Here is a 17,484-nt window from a genome sequence, read left to right as displayed (position 1 = left end):
ATCTCCACTGCAGACGCTCCCTTTTTTTCTGTGGTCAAGATGTTTTAGAGAGGGGTATCAGGGCTTTTTAGGTCTGGTATCATTCAGTATTTCCAATGCAGCTGCTTTCTGCTCACTCTGCTTCCCGTGTGTTAAAGCACTACAGGCTGTGTTATTGGGCGGGTGGGTGGTGCACAGACCAAAACAGTTCAACGTTTTTTGTAAATATTCTGGCTGCACCAGTGTTATTAGTGAAACCAGTGTTTCATTTGAACATGTTTCCTCATTCTCACAATAATCTTTAATAGGTAAGTAGCAACTGATGGTAAAAAATGAAGCATTAGTATGATGTGGATAGTGCAACAACAGTGTGAAATCAGTCTGCTGCTGTGGCTCATTCCAGATCTTCAGAGGTTTTCTGGTTCACATGCGTCCCCTCTGCCATCGCTGCCCCCCTGACAGATGATGGTTATTGAATAACAGACAGTTTATGAGGCAGCAATAATGATGTGTGTACAGAAAGGGAATAAAGTGTGGACCAACAATGGGCAATTTGTTCGGTGTCCTTCAAAAGTGAGACATTTCTGGGGAGGAGAAGCTTTTTATCTGAGAGGTTTCGCAAGACGGAATTGGTTTTAATACAAAACAATAGGCCTGCGTTTTCTTTCATCTTTACTCAGGTGAGTCAGGTGTATCAGTAAAAAAAAATACAGTATTTAATTAATAAGCTGGAAAAAAGGACGCCGCAGCTCCAAGTTTGACCTGTTTATAATGGAAACAGATGAACATGCAAGAGGACGTAATCTTAGTTAAATAGTTGTTTTCAAAATGAGGTTGTAAGTACCAAGAAGGTTCTGTTAAATGAACAACAAACAGATTTTCTTGTTTGTTGAAATTCCTAATTCAGGGGAAATAATAAAATATCGTTTTAAAATGCTGCTACAAATGAATAACAAAAAAAGCTTTCAAATATCTTCTTAATAAGTAGAAGTAGAAGTGCGAAGTTCTTACACTTGTGTGTATACACATCAACATATCAGGTATCGACGACAACGACAGGATCTGTCACCAAAGCAGGCCGCCTCTGTTATCAATCCCCATATATCCGTCTCACTTGTTTTTACTGATAAAAACCAAAGGATAACAAAAGGACTGTCTGAGTGCCAGCAGTAATAAATGTGCCTCTGTCGCAGGCAGCCAACCAATGTTAAAGTCTGAACGAAACACAAACCCCAGTTAACAATAGAAAAGTGTGACAGATAAGTATGAAAGAGCGGCCTTCACGTGGACAGCAGCTGCAAAGATTTCTACGCAATTCTTCTCAGTCATTTTGAATAAACATTATTAAAGATCTTAATGATTTTATAATATTTCCAATCTATTTCAGTCTATTAAATCTATTTAATTCAGTCAATAGTTAAATTCTGTGTAGGCTGACATACAGTTCTTGGACAATAAAGCTGATTCTGACACTATACATGAGTTTGAGGTGATTAAAAAAAATAGTACAGTTTCAGTTTATTAAACTCAAAACACGCAGTCGCCGAGTTTATCTATAAAACTGAGTCTTTACTTAATAAAACAATTTACAGATTGAACATTGCATAACATTCTTAAAATGCAGAATGGTCTTATTGTTATTATTATTATGTTTATTACCCATTTCAACAGAATTTGAACTCCAGCAGCTCGGAACGTAAACTGCTATGTGATCAGATATGATGTCTTGCAACAGCAAAATGAACAACTTATTAAAAGAGCATTCTAAAGGGAAAACAGTATAAAGGTGCATCTTTGCTCAGGCCTGCCGTCCGTCTGTGTAATGGAAGGCACAGTGGATAACGCACATCCAGGCCATGAGTACTGTTGTGTCATCACCTGAAGAGTTTGTTCCAGAAGGATAAGAAGGTGGTGGAGTTGAAGGCACCGAGGACGACGAGCAGCAGAAGGTAGAGACTCATCATCACGGCAAAATGGTGACGCATGAACCAGGAGGACCTGTGGGAATGTCTGAAGAAAAACACACAAGTACAGGCCGTAGAACATGAAATGATGACCACACCAAATACACTCAGTTATGTATCAAACTGTAACACAAAGAAAAGAACAGTCATATACTTTATATCATGAAAAGAGCAGACGGGAAAATATACAGTACTGAGCAAAAATCTTTATGCATATGTGGAAAATGCTGTAAAATAAGAACACATTGAAAATAAGTTATATTTGTGAAAAAACTATATATGAAAGTATATTTTTACATTTGTCACAATAATATAGTGAAACACAAATATTTTGGTCAGGATAATCCTGACAGGAAATGTTCATAGTGTCGCATCCCTAATAACTCATACAGTACAATCCCCTATTTCATAGATCTTACCTGGACAGGTGCCTTTTCTGAGAGTAAACAAGCAGGTACTTGACTCTCAGAAGCTGATTGTTGGTGACTACAAAGTATTTCTGTGGTACGTCCCCCCCTTCACTGTTCCTCGCCCTGGAGCGCTGACGGTCAACGATTTCAGAATCTGAATGTGAGAAATGTGTTGTTTTAATAAGCAGCAGCAGTTATTATGCCCACAGGCACCAAATGCTTTATATCCTACATCCTCACATGGGACACACACCTTTTTTCTTCACCTGGCACTTGACATCCGGGTGATCAATGACTTCACACAAGGCAACACAGCTCAGAAGTGGACCCAGGAGACTTTCTGACCAGCCACTGCTGTGGGGGCTGTAGAGAACAGCCATGCTGAGGTCACTGGTGAGGTAGGTCCCCTCTCCAAACACTGAGTTCTACACATACAATAAAGAAAATGCACTGAAGAGATGGAAGTTTACACTTTAGTCAGAAACAACCAGACGTGTCCAAAATCCACCTGCAGCTGACCTTGTTGAGGTGACAGTGCAGCCCATTGTAAATGATTGAGTGAAAGTTCTCCAGGCGACTCCCGTGGAACGCATAGAAGACATCGCGTCCAGCCCTCGTCCTCTCAAACCTGGCATTCAGCAGATCACAGTACTCCAACTCAAAGAGGAAGTCTGGAACAGGTGCAGAAATCCCTTCATTTTCTGTCAGGTTGCAAAGTCTGGCAAACTGGTGGAGAATCAAAAGAAACATACTGTCAGACTGTCAGTGTAGATGCATTAATGGCAGTTATTTAAGGGCCGACCGTAATGCATTTTTATTGCATATTAATTGTGTGTCAGTGCTGGGGGTGAGAAATAATACTGCTACTGTACCTCTTCTTTCTGTAGTGTCTTCACAGCAAAACTGTTTGAGGAGAGAATCCAGTGGGTGAGAGCCAGATGATGATCTCCCTCTCCAGGTCTCAGTCTCACCAACTCTCTCACACCAGGCAATGACTTCACATCTGCCAACTATAGAACAACATCACCTTTGTTATGCTACAATGCCTGGACAACAAACCTGTCTGAAGTACGTCCTTATTATCAGTGTACTCTGTCTGAAACTGAGTCATATTCTCTGCATTAATGTCAACATCACATATTCCTGTATTATTCAGATAATGCATATTATTATTCCGAAGAAGCATGTGTCCACTTTATGAGAAACACCTATATCATTGTCTTAACATCCCTTTCAATGTTCATATCTTTGAATTTTATGACATTGTCATAAATATGTCAAATAAAGTGTAACTGAGGTGTTGGTCTTCTTCTTCTAACTACTTGACTTATCTACCTCTTAAATCATTCAAAGAGCCAGTTTCATATTTTCACTTTAATAGACTTTCTTCACGTTCACAATGCCACCTTTAACAGCACAGTGCTGCCACCAAGTGAATGTGCTTCATGTCACCACAATCTCACTGTGTGCTTGTGCAGCCTCAGTAAAAAGCTATTGAATAATATTATATTTAAAATCAAAGTTGTTATAAATGTTGATTAAAACGCCGTTATCTCTTGAAATCTCCTACCAGCTCCTCAAAGTCCTTATTGCCACCACTTATGTATCTTGGGGGGAAGGGTCTGAGCAAAGAGTCTCTCTTGTAGTTCTGTGCAGCAGCGACAAACAGGCTGCAGCGAAGGTCTGCTGCCACCGGGTCTCTGTGCAGACAGGAGCACACCAGCTCTCTGACGGCTTCAGGTGGGAGCGGAGGCTGCATTCCCAGCACTGCAAACAGCGGCGATAAGATATGACATCAGAACAGCTACACATTAAGTATGGTGTTAAGAGCACAATGAACACCTCAGGACAACATATTATATATATAATGCAACTAACACCACAAATTATCTAGGTCCATTTGCATAGTGCTGAACAATATATTGAAAATGTACCGTCATTGCAATATCAATGTACAATATCAATAAAGGTAGACAACTGCTTTTGTTTATATTATTCCACCATTTTCTCTCAATACATTACAGCAGCCGAGCACACTCTACTGAAATAATTTCAAAATAAAAGTGTTGAAATGGAAAAATTTGTAGTTCACAATAAACAACAATATCCATGATGCAAAATTAATCTGTAAATAAAAGACATAGGAAAATAATTATAATTTGATATTGAGCGGCAGGCTGTATGAAATCGCAAGTTTAATACCTCTGATTTACAGTATATCCTGATTTAGGTTGTTTGTATGTACTTGTGCCATAGTCACTGGACAAAACAATTTCCCTACAGGGATAAATAAAGTACCTACCTACCTAATTATGTAAACAATGTTCTAAGGGGGCATTAAAATGCTCTAATGTGGCCATGTTTGTCAATAATACCACACTATTAGAATGGAGAGAATACTCTAAGCAGAAAAACGTTGACAATGTAAACCTACATTAGTTATCGCAAATCATATCAGTATCTTATCATCCAACAACATTACCACATAACACAATTTTATAATATCACATTTCCAGCCCTGACAAACTATTAACTGGAAAACAAAACATACTTTAAAAAAAGGATGCCGCAAAGTGTCACAAGCATGATTCATCAATTCATGTTTTTGGATAAGATAATTAATCATGTTTCGATTTAATCACAAAAAATACGCTCCAGAACCACAGCTTTACACTAAATTTACAGTACAAAGTGCCATAAAAAGCCGCAGTAAAGGGCCGTGAAGCAGAATTTCGTCAAATATAACTTCGAGTGCAATAATTGTGATGAGTGAGGGCTGTGTGTGACACGTTTAACGTTAGCAAACATCAGTTATGTGGCTGTCCACTGGTGAACACTATGAGGCTTGATGTTATGCTAACATTAGCTACAACAAGTGCACAGCTGGCCTATCCTTCGCTGAGTAACGTCAACGAAAACAAATACACACTCTGTTGCAAAACCGTAGGATCGTGGAAGTTTCACAAACACACCCGAGACACGTCTCGCTTGAAAGAAATGTAGTTATATGTGATCATTTGTCGTTACCTTCAGTTTAGCTCAACTCATAACACCACAGGAAGCGCTAAGGAGAGCTCAGCTGTAGCACTGATGTGTTCAGGTGCCGAAAAAAAATCGGAAATGTTTTTTCGCGCAGGTGTGCACACGAACACCCACGGGAAATTGTTGAATGGAAAAAGAAAGAGTCGCGTCAATGTGTAAATACATGAGTTACTACGTTATCTCCACCCCGTTCTACGATTGCGAGCCATGGAGACGTTAACATTTTCAGGATAAATTAACGCAGCATTCACTCCATAGGACTCCACTCCACATCTTATTGTCCATATTTCATTACATTATGTTGATGTTATACAAATAAATATATACGTATACATTGATACGTTTATGCGCACAACGTATACATGCTTGTTGACACCGTTTGTAGTCTGGATTAAACGTCCTCTATCGCTTGTTTTTTGTGTCTCTGCTGTGTGTTTAACAGTGGAACAGGAAACATGTCACATCTGCCTGTTACTTTCAGCACAGTGGACAGTATCACTGCGGGGGCGGAGCTTGGTGAAACACGTATTCTGATTCAAACCAGCAACAAATCCTATCTTTCTTTCCAGGGGCCCCGTTTCTAGCCGGGCGGGTACATCCGGCGTAAAGGCATGTACAGGGTTGCCAGGTCCGCGGTTTTCCGTAAAATTCGGGTGCCTCTGAAATGTTGAATTGAGCAGACTATGTTGTTCACACTAAACGCATATTTGACATAAACAATAACTTCATGACATTCGGGTTGGAGGAGGACAACTATAAGAGGAAGTGACAAGAAAAGATACATTTGTGCATTAAGTGTTTATCCCGTCACACGCACAGAGACATATTGCAATTCAATTTTATTTGTGTAGCGCCACATCACATCATACTCAAGGCACTGTACATAGACAACATTATAAAGAGCAGAGAAGCCCAACAATTCACACAATGAGCATCTGCCTCAAGCATTTGGTGTGAAATGAATAATGGGGGACAGAGGAAGGGAAGGGGAGAGAAAGGACGAGAGGGAGATGAGGTAGAGATAGAATAGAGAGAGACCAGGATAAAATAACAATTGTGTTGCCCGTGGGAATTTGATACACACACACACAGGACACAATAACTGGGGTTTTATAGCTTTACTCAATGCAATGGGACAGTCGTCCGAATCAATAACCCAAATAATCGGAGGACTGTTCTAGGGCTGAACGATATGGACAAAATTTCATATCTCGATATTCATGCCAGATATCTCGATATCGATATGATACGATATGACTACGGGTTCGGTGAAAAGCAAGCATTTTTCAGAAAAATAAAAACATCATAATACAAAAGACTGTGGAAACTTTCCACATGGAAAGTGTTTTATTGATGAGAACTCACTGTGAGACTGTGTACACGGGTACCATGTCTTTTGCAATGTGGCATGTTATAGCGTCTGTAACGCCTTTATGTCTGGTGGACGTCGACTCATATGGTGTAACACTACTGAACGCATCAGTAAACACACTTAACTTGGGCTTCTTTTGGGATACCTGAGAAGTCCCCGGTGTTTCTCTCATTGTAATACACTCTTCGTGCAGCACGCGATGGTGTTGTTTCAGGTGGTGAAACATGTTTGTTGTGCTACCTTGGTTCGTTGCAATTTTCGCCAAGCACGACCTGCACAACACCTCGCTCGGGTTGACATCCTTTTTAAAATCCAAAATACCTCCAAATAATGGAGGATGATTTATGTTTTGGCACAAAATCGCCACCGGCCGCATTATCTTCTGTCACTTTTCTTTCCCGCTGTGTATGTCGTGTGTATGTGTGTGTGTATGTGCGTGTCTCAGTCTCCGTCTCCCTCCCGCCCTCCTATGTTTGTCATTGGTTGGCTTCAGCTGTCGTTCCACAGCAAGCATGAAATAAGGGTTGTGGTTGGCTGGCCGTAGTGGTGCATTCAAGGGCAATCGTAAAAATGAAGTTTATTGTGACTGCCAGAGCTGTACATGCAGGGCGAGCGCGGGGGAAAATCTATTTTGTTTATATCGTTGCTTTTTCGATATGAATATCTTGAATGTTCATATCTAGATATCGATACGATAACGATATATCGTTCAGCCCTAGACTGTTCACAGATTTTATATTTGGGAAGAAATAGAAAATAAAATACAAAAATGTCCCAAAGTACGGCAGTGGCCGAGGAACGAATCACACATATCAGTAAGATAACAATTTAACAAACACAATTTGGCATGTACACAGACACTTACACTTCACCACTCGTCTTCACCACGTGTTTGAGCTTTCTTCACTCAGCACCGAAGTTAGCTGCTAATCGTGGTTGTCGCATACTGTAGTGTGTTCACATCCTGAAACATATTTCCATTAAATACTATGTTCGGCCGCTTCACAGGCTGTTAAGTTCCAGGGAATAATATGCTTCACCATGTGTGTACTTTATTTACCGTTCGAATGAAGCAAGTGTCCGTTCCCCACTTGTATGATTTCCGGCACGCATTCACAGAGGGAAAAAACCACAACAACCCAGAATGCACTTCGCGGTAAAACCCTAACTGGGCTCAATGCTGCCACCCTGTGACCAAAAAGTGTCTGTGTGCATTTCTGTGTTTTACAAAAAGAGTATGTGGAGAAAGAACACAATAAACAAAGAACACATAAAAACAAGAACTTCTGGGTTTATTTACCACCCGGCTACAGTTGTATCAAGTAATAGATTTCGACAAGACAGTTCTGAGTCAGTTATGATGTGTTTATAGAACTACAATGTCATTTATTCAAGCAGCAGCAGAGTTTTATACTGATATCAACTTTAATGATAGCATAATAGGTTTTGAAAATGAACAGAAACCAGTGAGTCTGTCTGTGAGAATGGAGTGAGGGCCAGTTTACCAGGGAATACAGGCAGCAATGGTGAGTGTTAAGTGGAGCCCCAGTCAAAGTGGATGGCAGTGTGGTAAATAACACCCAGCTATAGAAATATACAATCATGTGAAAAACTTGTCATGGTATGCTACATTTCATTTGTTAATTAATTGCAATTTTAATGTGAGCCAAAACACATGGAATAAGTGTAAAAAAAAGTTTGTCTCTAAACAGGGACACTGCCTGAATTGATCAATAAACCCTCCTGAATGTAACACAGCTGGAACACAAACATTAATATTTTTTGTTCTTTGTCGTTATATACTGAGTTCTGGTACTGGGATGCTTTTTGGGGGGGCTGGTTTTGAATAGATCAGTGGTCTGCGTTTATCACGCAGACCTGGCAACCCTGGCTATGTGCGTAAAGAAAAGAAGACTCACGTGACCTTCCCAATTCCATCATTTGAGGAATAAACGACAGTTATTTGTCTCGCTAAACCTCGGCGTTGTTTACTTCCTGCAGCGCGCTTTAACGCAGATTATTAATCCGTATGATGGTCTGTAAACGAACAGAGGGATTCTAGCGACATTCACGGACCGATCAGGTGGGTAAGGCGTTTCAATCGCTGCATTTTCATTCATTACACCGCGTCCAGGGCCGACGACTGAGGCGGGATATTATTATTATTATTATTCCTGTGTAAAAATGTTTTATCTGGCTCCTGATTAAATCATTGTTGTGTGTCTTTGACTTGATCTATGTGTGAATGATGAAGGCGAGGCAGATACAGACAGATGTGTCGTACCGCACAGGCTGAAGGACGCTTCTCCATCGTCTGTGTGTGTGATCACGATGCTCTATGTGTGTGTGTGTCCTGCTGCTGCAGCATCACTGACACCCGCACATTTAAAACACTCTGACGATCATAATACATGAAATCATCAGAGACCTGTGTGATTTAATTTTCATTCCCCGTGTATGTGTGTGTGTGTGTGTGTGTCAGTAGATTGCCCTGTATAAGGCGTAAAGATGTCCTTCACAGCTACAGGCTAAAATGCTCCACATTCACCATCATGGGCTTTGAAATGTGGTCAAATATTCTGGGAAAAATGTTTTCATAACCGTCGACAGCCAACCTTTATGGTGCAAAGAAAAATAAAAGAGCTATATGATAGCGCAGCCTTCAGCACACATACGCTACACTCATAGGTTATGCTTATTTTAGGCCACACTCCACTGCGCTCATAGTGAATGGATGAGACGGAATACGATAATCTCGCGTATCGTGACAACAAAGCACTGATAATAAAATGGGAATTTCGGGATAATTGTAGTTGGGGAAATTATTAATATGACTTGTAAATTCTGTGTAGCTGCTAAAACATAATGTCCTAGTGTTTTATTTTGAAGAACTAGGAACTATGAGCTTCTCGCCATACAATAATGCAAAATGCCCGGTCAAATATCAATATTTTAATTAATAAATGAACGCGCTTTAATGTAAACGGTTTGACAGTTTAACTCGCCAGGCGTCACTACTTCATGTCTCCTCCTCCTTTGTTCTTTATGTTGTGGATAAATAGAGAAATCCTGCACTTTTCACTTTTCACGGACATTTTGTTTTTGTCAGATATTGTGATATATCACTATATTATTGTCTTGCAATATTTTGATTATCACAGAATTGTTGTATCATGATATTATTGGTATCGTGGACCATGTATCACGTATCACATCGTGAGGTACCATGTGATTCCCACACCTTTCTTTAATAACTATTTAAGATTCTAGTAATGTTTGTATATATATATACATATCGTCTTCTAAAATATCTTGGATACAAACTAAATGATGAGTAGAGTTTCTTAGAAAATATATAATTGAAAGCTTTTGAATTGTCATTATTTATGATTATCAGAATAATCATGATGTGAGATTTTCATGTCAACCCATCCATGTTGTTAATAAATAAATGATGCATTACTATGTGACAGCACCTTTAATCAGATCACATGTGGATTCAGTGTGTGCATGCCAGGTTTATGAGTTTGCACCTATAAAAACCGCCCTGTTTGCAGGTTTGTTTTTAAGGAAAGCTGATATTGAAGTCTGTTTGGAAGTGAAGGAACACACTGAGCGGTCATTATGGCAGGTAAGTTTTCCACTCCTTTCAGCTTTGTTGCTTAAATCAACCGATTTATACTTCTCAATCTTACAGCTGTCTTGTATTGAACACTTTCTGAATTCCCTGTGAACAGCTGTGCTGAACTGCGTCTTTGTATTCCAGAAAACAACTTTCCTCCTCTTCCTCGCTTCATTCCCCTCAAGCCATGTTTTTACCAAGATTTCAATGAGATCCCAGACCAGCGTCGCACCATGTGCAAAAGGCTCTATTACCTATGGATCTGTAAGTGTTCCTCCAGCTCAAAGTCTGTGTGTGTGTGTGTGTGTGTGTGTGTGTGAGCTGCTGACCTGCAGAACAGTGCAATATGCAAACTACCTTTTACTACACATTGTGTTGCTCACATGATGGTTAACCTATGCACTCCTTCTGACTCTCACACTGTTTTGCCATAAATATTATGATTGTCCAGCATCAGTCGCTCCAGTAAAGCTGTGAGACCAGACTGACTGGTCACACCGCTTCATGTCACAGAGCAATTTCCATCTGTTTTTAGCATTTATTCAAGTGTAAATTTACATAAAACTTGAAATATGAAACGTAAAACTTCTAAATTCACATTATTTGCCACTGTTTTAATCACTTTTTCAACATAAATCCTGACAAAGGCAAATGTGTGCATACTATAAATGCTCTGACTATTTTACTGCCATTTCTGTATCGCCTAATGTTGTTCTGAAATGGTGAACCAGAGATTTCAAAGAAATGTTTGATAAATCCATCACAACTTAATTTTATGCAAAATAAATATCTTAAGTTACATTTATTTTGCAAGCCATTTGTGGGTCTTAATACATGAGTGCTGTTTTTGTCCTGGCGTAGAACAAATAACTTATCATAAATTAATACTAATGCAGAAGATCTTAATAGTAACAGTATTTGTAATGTGACATAAAACAGCATAGCATCTTTTTCTTTTTCCTTTTGAAACTAAGAATGTAAGTCTGGTTTAAAAACTACATGTGCTAAACAAATCATAGTTCCTGTTTATGTTAAGATGTAGCTTGACTTAGACATGACTTGACTGTGATTAAATAAAACATGTTTGGGTCATTTCTCTTCTCGTCTGTGATGCTAACAGTGAATAGTGCCACACTAGCTTTTAATCTGATTGGCTGCCTGGCGTGGATGTGTGGAGGCGGTGGAGCGACCAACTTTGGTATGGCCATCCTGTGGCTCATCCTCTTCACCCCCTGCTCTTATGTCTGTTGGTTTAGGCCCATCTACAAGGCCTTCAAGTAAGAGGAGTCTCGCCTGATCCTTCACGGCAGCTGTTTCTTGCTGAATCACATCAAATATAATGACGATTTTATCTCTCTCTCTCTCTCTCTCTCTGTGCAGGACTGACAGCTCTTTCAACTTCATGGCGTTCTTCTTCGTCTTCATGGCCCAGGTGGTGATCAGTATCATCCAGACTGTTGGCATTCCAGGTTGGGGGGTGTGGTAAGGACTATTTCACTCATTAAATAACATTGTTCATTTTAAAGTAGATCGTTTTCAGTTCTGTGTTACTTGTCGTTCCAAAGTTCTTCATAGGTGTTGAGATGGTCTTACATCTGGTGATCCTGAAGATTGTAGCATGTGGTTGATGATTTACTATTTATGTTTTAAATTCTCTTTTACCTCCTGTTTTTTAGTATTAGCATTTCAGTCTCCAGTGTTTTCCCTTCGCGGCTGCTTGTGTGTGTTCCATGATGAGTGAGTTTCCTCACTTCCTTTCATATCTTCTTTTCCTCACTTCTTACTTCTTCATTTCCTCACATCTCCTTCCTTCACTTCTCCACTTCTTCTGTGCTGGCTGAAACGGTTGTTGGGTGGACTGCTTTCTTTGATTAGGTTTTTATTTAATTGATTTTCTTTCAGATGTCACCTGACTGTATCCCAGGTAGAGAGCCTGACGTACAAATACTGATTACTAATATTTTTACACATTGTCCATGTATTATACTGCGTTACACTTGACACTAAGGCTTTGAAAACCTTTACAGTTTATACCACTGTGTTTTCGGTAGCTTCTCTTGCACCAAACCTGCTTCAACAAAGTTTAAATGCTGTTCGCTTATGTTGCAGATATGGGGCCACAGGAAAATCATCAATACTGCATCATGTATTTATGCTTTGTCATGTGTGATGATGATATCTCTTTTGTTGCTTCCCCAGTGGCTGGCTGGCTACCATCACCTTCTTCAGCACCAATGTCGGCTCAGCTGTGGTGATGCTGATTCCCACCATCATGTTTACTGCGGTAGCCGTGCTCTCCTTCATCGCCCTCACAAAGGTGACTAACACAGTGCATGTCCACTTATTAGAAAACAGTTAATATGTGAATATAATAAAGAACAAATTCCACAAAACCTATTTTTATCCCTTCTCAGCGTGAGAAATGTCATGTGTGGCGTGAAATACGCGCAAAATACTACACGTGCGTTTGTTGTTATTTCCACGCTTCGATGCTGGCGTGATTAGATCAAACAGTAGCCAAGATCACGACACGTTACAACAAGGAAATCGACGTTAAAATGCGCTAGCTAGAACCCTGAGCTGTGAATTAATGAGCTGAAATTGCTGATTTTTTTTTTGTCTTTAGTGCAGGAGAGTTTCCAAACTTCAAATTCCACATTTAAAAAAACGACCAAGGTTGACCAAAGTGCAGTACACAATGACGTCATTGAAAAAACTAAAATCAGTATAAAAAATAGAAAGCATAAAAACATAAAACGTTTGAAAAACACTACAGAGCACAGTAAAAACATATAAAAGCAAAACAAACAAACAAAAACAATGGGAGTCCAGCTCAACCTGTGTAAAAGTAACCTTTTAAAGATGATTTAAAATGCTCAACAGTCTGGGAGCATCCACTGCCACTGCAAAGGCTCTGTCACCTCTGCTCTTTACCTTTGTTTTTGGGACTAACCTAAGCGCTCTGACTGGACTGTGTAGATGCAGCAGTTCAGCCAGAAGTGATGTCACTCATAATCTCAACTCTTGTTCTGAAGCGATTTGGCCAGCGCCATGTTCAGGTTTTGGAAATTCATACACATCACTTGTCAACAGGCACCTATTAGATAATACCAGCTGTCAGTCACACTGATGTCCAATGAGGATCTTTAAACGTCTTTAAATGTATAAAATTGACATCATGTCCTATTGAGCGGGTCTAAAATCTCTAGCTGATATGCAGAAATGGTGGCGTGCTTGGCAAAGTCAGTGTCGATCATGTGTCAATACCTCACACAGCCGCACTTTCAATACAGGAACTTTTTGAATCTCTACAAACTCGTTGTCAGTTACAACCCTCGTGTGCTCTCTTTCACAGGTTCATAACTTCTACCGTGGTAGTGGTGGTAGCCTGGGCAAGGCCCAAGAGGAGTGGGCCACTGGGGCCTGGAAGAATCCCCATGTCCAGCAGGCAGCTCAGCAGGCTGCCATGGGAGCCGCTCAGGGAGCCATGCAGCAGAACCAGAACCAGTACTCAGCAGCTCCCACCTACAACTACGACGACCCAATGTAGGGCGAGGGGGGGAGGGCAGCCTGCCGAGTGGGAGAGATATAAAAGGGATCAATTAAGAACACAATTCAGAATTAGGTGACCTTCATTATAATGTGTAGGATGAGTTCTTGAAGAGAAAAGTCTTGTTTTTGGATGCGATAATAATTCATTCAGTTCCCAGTTCAGTTAAGTCATTCCGTTATTAGAAAGTTGTTGTTTTTTTAATTATTTTTATTTTATGCTGCTCAGTTTTAGCTGGTCAATGTGAGTTGTGTTTAAATGGAGACATATAATATTCATTCAGGTGGATTTACAACACATGTAACTTTATCTTTAATGTGTTTAAGGAACTATAACCGTTAAACATGTGTTTACTTTTCTTCAGCGATCAGGTCACCCAATGCTTGAACTCGTTACCGCACATGAAGAGATTCCCAGTTAAAGGAACGTTATGGGATTATGTGCAATTTACACTCTTGCTACTCTTAACCAATAAATATGATAAACAAATAACACAATGACTGCCCAAATCATATAAACAATAAAGGAGCTTAACTAGTGATAATATGTTTATCAGTAATTAGTTGGAGAGAGCTGTAGTTTCAGTATTCAGAAACCTTTTCTCTGTGGAGGGCAGCATTGCATGTCTCTGTGTCATCCCGACCAAAATTATTATTATTGTTATTATTAGAAGGAAAACTGTAGAGGTGCAGACAGATCTATGCTGCATGCATTTAAACTGGAACTCATAATGCACCACTGGTATTCTGCTTCCTGTCTGGTTGTAGTAGCTCTTTATTTACCAAAAACTCTTAGTAAAACACTGAATTTATTGCCAAATGTGTCCCTGTAAGTTGGTATGTTGTAGGAGGATATTTTGATGTGAATATTGGCCCAGGTAAACTAAAGTTATATGTTGAAAAAGAGAAATTAAATTTGAACAAAATCTGAACAAAATAAATGAATTAGACAATTTCTGCTGGAAATGTTTTTACCTGTAACATAGGTCTTACCTATAATAAGAAGTCATTAGCTTGACGCAGTGAAGAAACTTTCTTACGTTCTTTTGTTTTTTAATCCACACTAATTATTATTATTATTTTTTTTTTTTTACATTTCTCAGGAAATTTGTGAAGGCTGGTTTTAAATTCTACCTTTAAAGCCCTTAAACCGTCGACGTCTTCTGGCTTTTGTCTCCTCTTTTCACCACTATTCCACCATCATGGGGGGCACTTGGTTTTGTAGAGTTCCATCCAATCCTATGCGTTGAGCAGTTAAACGTCTTATTCCACGTTTGAAGTGAAGCACATGCAGTATTTAGGATTGCAGTTCTTTGGATAAAAAAACATTCCAAATCAAAACTGGAGAGGTTACACGAGAGAGAAAAAACCAAAACACTCGCAGGTTGAACACATAGTAAATATTAGAATAATCATCGTTGTTGGCTGTCATAGCGTTGTATGAAGTGATGGACATTTCCCCCACTTTGGCAAATTGTTTTCCTCTTAACCCCTACATGTAAATGCTTAAATGGCTATACTTGTTTCTGGAGCTCTGGACTTTCAGGCCTCACTCCGTGTGTCATTTCGTGGCTATTGATGTTATTCCATGAGTTGGTGTGATATGACATGTATATAAAAGAAAAATAGAATATACAATTGCAAAAAATTGCCACTTATTTCTTGAAGATGTGCTATTGAAAGAGAGAGAATATTTGTGTGTGTGTGTGTGTGTGTGTACCTTGTGAGTATTTTATGTTTCTTTCTTTCAGTTAAAAAGTGAAGTCACTTTAAACTCTTCAAGATTCAGTAGTTGGTTATTGCAGTAATATACAGTATTAGACTTGAAACAGATGTGAAGATACGTATTTGAATGCTCGTTATTTCCGATCCCGTGAGTTGTCTCGTCTGATTGTGATGGTGTGGTGTTTAATAGTTATTTGTTTAGCTTTTTTTTTGTATCAACCTTATGTTTTTTTTGTGTGGTTTTCTTTGAAGACGCGTGTGTGTGTGAGTGTGAAGTACGTGTTTACTGTGTCTCTCCGTGGCTCTGGGTATTCAGATCTTTGAAGGTGTTTTGTTAATTCTATCATTTTTAATCAGTGTTTTGCGCTGGGTCACCTGCTGACGGTGCAAACGTCCTTCACCGTGTGACTCACCGTGTAGCAATACTAACGTGACATATTTATCAGTAGAGTTAATAGTGGGGTCCTGTTGTGCAGGCCTCAAATATACACACGCACTTGTTATGAATTAGAGGAATGGGGCCTTTTTCGCTCTCTTCTGTTGGACACTCATAATTATAAGTATAATTTTACAATCATGTAACATTTTCACCAGCAGATGCATATACAGTAGTTATGAAATACAACACTAAAAATCATCCACATGCTCAAATGAAAGTGTAATGTTCCACACTAAGATGGACAGAGAAGTTTTCTCTCAAGGCGGCAGTGAGTTAGAAGTATGAGCTTCCTGTCATATGTACATACAGCACCGTTACCGTGTTTATGGACATTTTAGCCGAATGAAAACCAGGATCTTCGGCGCGCCGGGGAGATTATACTCTCTGCTTCACATTCCTGTTTCAAAGCTTCTTGACAGCCATTTCCACTCGACCTTCCCCGTGTTCCCCATATGTGACGTGTGTTGTTGGATATGTATTTATCATGTACTATAAATAAGTAGATATGAATATATAATGACTTAACGATGGGGTAAATATTTGCCATTGATATACACTCTCAGTAGGAACATGCTCTAATTAGGTGAATGAAACATTTCAGGAGGCTGTGTCTCCATTAGTGGAGTAAATGAGGAATACATTTTTGTGTATTACTTTTTGTATTATTTGGTCTTACCCTGAGAGATAATAAATAGTTCTTGTTGCATCTTCTTTTGTCCTTTAATAACTTTGCTTTTATCTTTATCTCTGTCTTAAATCCAGAATCCAAAAACGTCAGAGCTTGTTAAATCCGTCTCTATTCAACTTTATTGTCATTGAACACGTCACAGGTACGAGGCAATGAAATGCTGATTGCATTGAACCAGACGTGCATAAGCAGTAACAGAATAACTATAATATACTTGTGTGTGCGTGAATGTATACTGGTATATACAGTGGGCTATAACTATACAGTATAAATTATTTGCAGTGGTACAGATTGTATTTATTGTGGAAATATACAGCACGTACAATAGTGTGGTGGGGATGGTGTACAATACAGTAATGTACAGATATGCATTACAGTAGTGCAAATCGTATATGATGGGAGACGGGGAATAGAATTTCATTTGACTGATACTGTCATACGTTTGACATAAGGAAAACATGGAATTATGTATTAAACAAAAAAATGTTTAAGAAACCAGAATGTTTTTTATTTTATATTCTTCAAAGTAGCCACCTCTGGCTTTGATGACAGCTTTGCACACTCTTGGCAGTTCTCTCAATCAGCTTCATGAGGTCGTCACCTGGAACAGTTTTCCAGCAACCATGAAGGAGTTCCCAGAGGTGCTGAGCACTTGTAATGGGAACCTCCGAGAACTCCTTCAAGACTGCTGGAA

At 39.4% G+C, this 17,484-nt stretch overlaps 2 protein-coding genes across 5 annotated transcripts; one reads left to right on the top strand and one right to left on the bottom strand.

Annotated features, from left to right (window-relative positions):
• Positions 1–729: 729 nt before the first annotated feature.
• On the bottom strand, positions 730–7,889 carry parp16 (poly (ADP-ribose) polymerase family, member 16). 4 transcript variants are annotated; one of them, XM_044035401.1, is made up of 8 exons: positions 7,828–7,889; positions 7,633–7,731; positions 3,924–4,120; positions 3,226–3,363; positions 2,873–3,079; positions 2,607–2,778; positions 2,363–2,507; positions 730–1,989 (listed from the first exon to the last, which is right to left on the bottom strand). In XM_044035401.1, exons 3-8 carry the CDS (start codon positions 4,110–4,112, stop codon positions 1,854–1,856), a joined length of 987 nt encoding a protein of 328 aa, XP_043891336.1. In that variant the 5' UTR covers positions 4,113–4,120; positions 7,633–7,731; positions 7,828–7,889; the 3' UTR covers positions 730–1,853. The 4 variants fall into 4 exon arrangements, with proteins under 4 accessions (XP_043891336.1, XP_043891337.1, XP_043891334.1 ...); XM_044035402.1 differs by lacking the exon at positions 7,633–7,731 and having other exon boundaries at positions 7,828–7,866; XM_044035399.1 differs by lacking the exon at positions 7,828–7,889 and having other exon boundaries at positions 7,633–7,821.
• Positions 7,890–8,663: 774 nt separating this feature from the next.
• Positions 8,664–16,808, top strand: scamp5a (secretory carrier membrane protein 5a). The gene is made up of 7 exons (XM_044036828.1): positions 8,664–8,850; positions 10,325–10,398; positions 10,534–10,653; positions 11,510–11,666; positions 11,770–11,871; positions 12,589–12,706; positions 13,745–16,808. The coding sequence occupies exons 2-7, from the start codon at positions 10,392–10,394 to the stop codon at positions 13,937–13,939; spliced, it is 699 nt and encodes a 232-aa protein (XP_043892763.1). The 5' UTR covers positions 8,664–8,850; positions 10,325–10,391; the 3' UTR covers positions 13,940–16,808.
• The last annotated feature ends 676 nt before the right edge of the window (positions 16,809–17,484 follow it).

Source organism: Solea senegalensis, linkage group LG10 (genome assembly GCF_019176455.1).
Source record: "Solea senegalensis isolate Sse05_10M linkage group LG10, IFAPA_SoseM_1, whole genome shotgun sequence".
Taxonomy (NCBI): domain Eukaryota; kingdom Metazoa; phylum Chordata; class Actinopteri; order Pleuronectiformes; family Soleidae; genus Solea; species Solea senegalensis.
Note: the sequence above shows the minus strand (reverse complement) of the source record. Positions and strands in the feature narration are given on the sequence as shown.

Bases quoted from the DNA above. Each gene is read 5' to 3' on its own strand.
- scamp5a (XM_044036828.1), top strand. The intron at 10,654-11,509 runs GTAAGTGTTCCT...TGATGCTAACAG, and splicing joins GCTCTATTACCTATGGATCT to TGAATAGTGCCACACTAGCT. The intron at 11,667-11,769 runs GTAAGAGGAGTC...CTCTCTGTGCAG, and splicing joins CCCATCTACAAGGCCTTCAA to GACTGACAGCTCTTTCAACT.
- parp16 (XM_044035401.1), bottom strand. From the start codon at position 4,112: ATGCAGCCTCCGCTCCCACCTGAAGCCGTCAGAGAGCTGGTGTGCTCC. The intron at 3,080-3,225 runs GTACAGTAGCAG...ATTCTCCACCAG, and splicing joins AGACACTACAGAAAGAAGAG to TTTGCCAGACTTTGCAACCT. The intron at 2,779-2,872 runs GTCAGCTGCAGG...TTGTATGTGTAG, and splicing joins TGCACTGTCACCTCAACAAG to AACTCAGTGTTTGGAGAGGG.